This window comes from Halyomorpha halys, unplaced genomic scaffold, assembly GCF_000696795.3.
Source record: "Halyomorpha halys isolate HHAL.00 unplaced genomic scaffold, Hhal_1.1 Scaffold752.1, whole genome shotgun sequence".
NCBI classification, from domain to species: domain Eukaryota; kingdom Metazoa; phylum Arthropoda; class Insecta; order Hemiptera; family Pentatomidae; genus Halyomorpha; species Halyomorpha halys.
Genome location: NW_027108250.1, coordinates 647,774 through 653,110, shown reverse-complemented (window position 1 = coordinate 653,110; position 5,337 = coordinate 647,774). Strand labels below are relative to the sequence as shown.

At 29.6% G+C, this 5,337-nt stretch overlaps 1 protein-coding gene across 4 annotated transcripts in view; it reads right to left on the bottom strand.

Moving 5' to 3' along the window:
- LOC106685895 (cytoplasmic dynein 2 intermediate chain 1) overlaps positions 1 to 5,337 on the bottom strand; it is a 33,654-nt gene that overhangs the window by 4,772 nt on the left and 23,545 nt on the right. For 3 of the 4 annotated variants that reach the window (XM_014428879.2, XM_014428878.3, XM_014428877.3), the window contains exons 14-16: positions 3,318 to 3,496; positions 1,895 to 1,947; positions 1,133 to 1,293 (exon numbers count right to left, since the gene is read on the bottom strand). In XM_014428879.2, coding sequence (XP_014284365.1) covers positions 1,133 to 1,293; positions 1,895 to 1,947; positions 3,318 to 3,496 — 393 coding nt within the window. Of the gene's footprint in view, positions 1 to 1,132; positions 1,294 to 1,894; positions 1,948 to 3,317; positions 3,497 to 5,337 lie in introns of those variants that run through there. The other variant, XM_014428880.3, reaches the window with a different exon arrangement.

Here is a 5,337-nt window from a genome sequence, read left to right as displayed (position 1 = left end):
ACAATATATATATATATATATATAAAAGTTATGGTCTGAGTCAGCTGTTATTTCGATGTCAGCTGACTGAGGGCATCAGCTGATCGAATGTATATAAGAGATGTACCAAACACAATAAAGCCAGTATTTTACAGGAGTTCAAGCGTGTTAGATCTTATTCCTTCTTCTCTTTTTTTGACATTTTGTTTTCGCCAATACTTAATTGGTGCTGAAACCCGGGACATTAAATACCGGAGTAATATTTGCTTCAAAGAATTTTTTTATCATATTTTTCTCAGCTTTCAAATTTTGTTTTCTATTCTCTCATTTTTTTTAAATAATGGCTGCCAATGGTATAGTCAGACAACCGGTCATGAACATGTAAGCTTTAAATCAAAATTGGGTTCAGAACCTACCTCCCATGGAGGTGACTCCTCCACTCCCAGAGCTTACCCCACTACCGGAAGTTTCTCTAGCGGGAGCCCATGCCACAACACTCGAGTAGGTAAAAGTACGCACAGCAACTGCCCAAGACAGCCCAAGACGGAAGGCCGTTTCTGACCTCGAATGGTTTACCGGGGAAACAGAAGAATTGAGCCACTTCATAAAAGGGGTGACTGACTAATAAGCCGAATTGAAGCGGTCTATCGAAAGTCTACTGCAGAGGCTTTAAAAGCAGCGGTTGTCTGCAGAGTGAAGAGGAGCATCCTAAATCAGATTCACCCTGACAAAGAGACCCCTTGGAGAGTTATTAAGGAAAGATTAAAGAAGGCGTTTGGAGGCGGAAATTTTTAAAAAAGTTGCATAAAAAAATGTACCAAATTGAAAATATTAAATGACCAATTAATATAGATAAAATCAAAACTAGAGAGTAGCTAGCTATGATTCAAACACAATGCTCCCAAAAATGAACAGATATGGCACTTTACCATTGGACTGAAGATATAAAATTGTCCATAGTATTAAACTAGACAATTAAAGAGAAAAAAACAAATCAAGATACCTGAAAAAAAGAGTTGTTGAGAATGTTGTAAAAGAATAGTTGAGTAAAATACAATTTCATATTTTAGTCCTTGATGTGCAAAATACTTTTTAGTATTTGATATTTTGTTGCTTGAAATTTAAGATTCATAATTTATTAATTATAACATACCTGAAGTTTTGATCTAAAACATAGAAAAGTCCAAGTCCTAAAGGTGACCATTTAACCTTTAAGACTGGGTTAAATTCAAAGCCTTTTTGAACTCTAATTATTTTAAATGGTTGAGGATTGTCAAGTATATAAAATCTAATACTTCCATCTTCAGAACCAGCCTATAATAAAAAATAAGAAACTATGATAGATGGATATTAAGAGAAAATGGTCCATGTTAGAGCTTAAACTATCGATTTAAATGATAAATAAATCCACTTTCTTTCAATAAATAATCATGTTATTTGAACAAAAGTTGAGAAGTGAATAAGATATATTAGATCTGCTTGAAATGTTTATAATTTTCAATTTTAACTAATTTGAATTTGGTCTAAAATCTTTAAATGCAATATATGAATGTAATATAGAAGTGATATGATGGATTACCTTTATTATGATCCTAACTTATTAAGCTTTAAATAAGTTGGTACATGAATTTTAAAAAGATACCAGAAAAAATATTATTACAGACTAATTATAACCAAATTTCAACTATTGATTTCCAAGTTTATTTGATAACAACAATAAAATAGAAAGAATCTCTGAATTTAGATATTTAAGATTTAAGATCCATTTCATGCAGAAAATAAAGTGCTAAATTTCCATGTTCAGTTATCTAAGTTTTCTTAAATTTGTTCCTAAAAATATTTATTCATCTAATCTAATCTGAATCTAATTATTTATCCAATAAAAAATATTTATGAGCATCAGTGAGGGCATTACCATAAATATGGGAAAACCATGAGGATTACTCTCTAAGCACGTCACTGACATTGCTGAAAAATAAGAAATAAAAGTTGAAATAATAACATGAATATAAAAGCAAAACAATCATTAAAATAATTTTAATTTTAAATTGATAATTAAAAATGGTCTAAAAAGATTGTTGCCAAACTTTCATACCAAAATAATTAAAAAGATGGTATCAAATTAAAATAAAGTTTTAATAAAAACTAATAGAACTACTAAAAGAGCCAATTTATATTTTACTAGTATATCTATTCTTTCATACAATAAAAGTAGTGTTTATGAAAATTCTAGACAAGTAAAAATGTAAAGAGAAGATAGGCAGTAGTAGTAGAAGTCCAATTATAGATTTATACAAAATAAATATATAATGGTTGATATTAAGAGGCTTCAAAGTACTTCTTTGTATTTTCTCAAAATACTTATAAATTAAAATATAATCAATAAAAACAGGAGCAGGATATCTCAATGGTAAGGCACTGTACTATTAATTCCAAGGACCCAGGTTCAAATTCCGCTGTGACAGATAATTATTTATTCTGTTACTGTAGTGGTGAGTCAACCCTGTGGTTGGGAGCCATCCGGGTTTCACTCAACTTCATGAATTGAGTACCCTTAATTGGGGCAAAATCTGGAGGTCGAGTGTGATTCTGACCAAATCACCGTCTTTCAACAGTTGGTCTAGTAACAGTACTTCCATGCAAACTACTGAACTACTGACTCTTCATGGGTTTTAGTGGTACAGATTCATTTGACTTATATATAAAAATGATAGTGAGTTTTGATATAATTATTAAAGATCGAGAAGTTCACCTGCTATTGCTTTAATTATCATAGAAAGAGACAGCTAGAAATCAATATAGATTAAATTAGAACCTAAGATTAATGATATATTGGTTCAAAATTTAAACATACAAGTTTAAAAAAATTGATGAAGAAGTTAATTTGGGAGAGGAGGGGAGAGGAGTGGTGATAATGTGATAATGAAAAATTGAATTAGTTTGACCATAAATATAAAAATTATTGGAAATAGTCATTTAGAGTTTTGAACATTTGCATAAAAAAATAATTTACAAGTCACTAAGAATGCCAGGATTATTATAATGATATAAGAGAGCAGAAAAGGTTTTCTAGGATTAGCTGAAGGTGATAGCAGAAATTCTTAATCCTTCAATGATACTATACATTAAAAGTTTTGAAGTAAGAGTAAAGAGTTAGGTGTGGCTAATTTATAATGTCAAGAAATAATCCCAACTTTGCCTCTAACAGCCTGTTAGCTCGAATATACATTAAATAAATTAGAATTAAAATTTAATTAATAGCATACAAACAAAAAAATTACAAACCACAATAATATGAGCTAACATAGATTAATAAAAAAGAACAACATTATACTTACAACAATTATCTCCCAACTCATGTAAAAAAACTGGAACATCTATTTCATCCTCTGTAGTGTAGAAATGGATGATATTTCCGAGATTTGTCCCTACCAGGATGCTCTTCATATATTTTTTTTCATTATACTCATAATCAGGAGCCAAAATCATGCTTGAGCACTGTAAACCCCAGTTTCTTCTATATAGGTAATAAATAAAAATAGTGATATATTTAGTTGTACTTTGAAAAAAATACATAGTAAAGCATAATAGGAAAATGAGAAAGAATATGTTGACTAAAAATTATTTTAGAGTATTACTATTCATCTGCCTCCCTGACACAACAACCTGGTAGATCTTGACACACTGGCACTAAGCCTTCTCTTAGTAGACCACCAAGCATTGATACCAAAAATATTCCTACTTAACCTGCAATTCCTTTGATCTTCTTCCAATTAATGAAAATTGGAATTGAAGGGTAGAGTAAATAAGAATACTCCTATAAAGGAGGGATATGGCAAAAATATCCTGAGAACACTGTATATATGTAATGTTCAGAAAGATCATAAACAAAAAAAAAACAAGTACATGGTCTATTCATAAAGTTTGAAGACTGAATTTCTCCTGACTAAGAAGTAGAGTGGGATATCCGCTAACAGATTGCACAAGTAGCAGTTTTTTCTGAGACGCTAAAGTAAGTAGATTGTTAGTGACATGAGTGTATGTCACTGACTTTATATATCCTTACCTGTTTAAGAAGTAGGGGATTAATTCAAATAATGAAAATTTTAATTCAGCTAGCTCCATTACTACGAATGTTATTCGTTGAACTAAATATATATGAGTAGGTCATTCAAGCTTCACAGCTAAATTCAGTACTATCTGTATTACAACATGACCAACACTACTTTTTTTTATGGATTTCATCTTTGTCATATTGACGGTAAGCTCCTAAATCGCAAAAAAAAAAAATATGAACAGCACTAAAAAAAAATAAAAAAGGTACCTTTTTCCACTCAAAATCCCAGACTAATACATTTCATCATAGTATATTTTTAAAAGTTAATTGTAAATCATATATATATATACTAGCTGACCCGGCAATGCTTCACTATTGCTATATTTGAGGATGTATATTGATTTAATGATCAAAATTAACAGTTTGATATAAATTATAGCATTTAGTTAATATTGAACATGGCAGTAGTTTAGGGCTCAATATAAACTGCATGAAAAGGTACAAATTAGATCTATTTAAACAAATTAAAACAGTAGATATAAAATAAAACGTTTGAATATTTTCTTTATTTTAAATCCATATTTCATCCTCCTAAGGGCATTAAATCATAAAGAGCAGACATTCAGCTTTCCAATGGTTCTATTACGGTAGTATTAGGATAAAATGTAGAGTAGTTACGAACGATTACATGAACAAAAGTCACAGAAGAAAAAAAAAATCCTCCAAATAAATCAAGGTGAAAAATTTACTATTTGTAATTTCTCTATAATTTAATATTTAAAAATGGTATTGAGGAGTTTAAGTCGACACTAAAACGAATATGATTTGCTTTTTCCTAAAAAAAATTTTGTTGACCTACTTTACCCCAAGCCATATTATGGTTTTATATTTTTTTGTGAATATAATATAGTTTAATGGAATCAGTGATATTTTTTCTTATTCTTCAGAAAGATACAGATCAATCGGTATGTAATAACAGTGAAAAAAAAGTATACTTTCTGAGCTATGCGCCAAAAACATTTAATTTTGTTCATAAATTTTTTTCTATCTGGGAATTCAGTAATTCCATTATATTTAAACCTTCCATGGCAAAAGGGGACATTTTGAAAAAAACAGCAGGTAAATCAGTCCAATAATTCAAAAGTTTATAGTGAACAAAGATTCGACCATTACCTTTTATATATATATACATAATATGATTACAAATGAGAAAAATCATTTTATTTTTTATTTTTTAAGTTGTATGTTAAAAAGCAATGGCCGTCCTGAGCTCATTTCGTATCAAATTAAGACAATTTTAT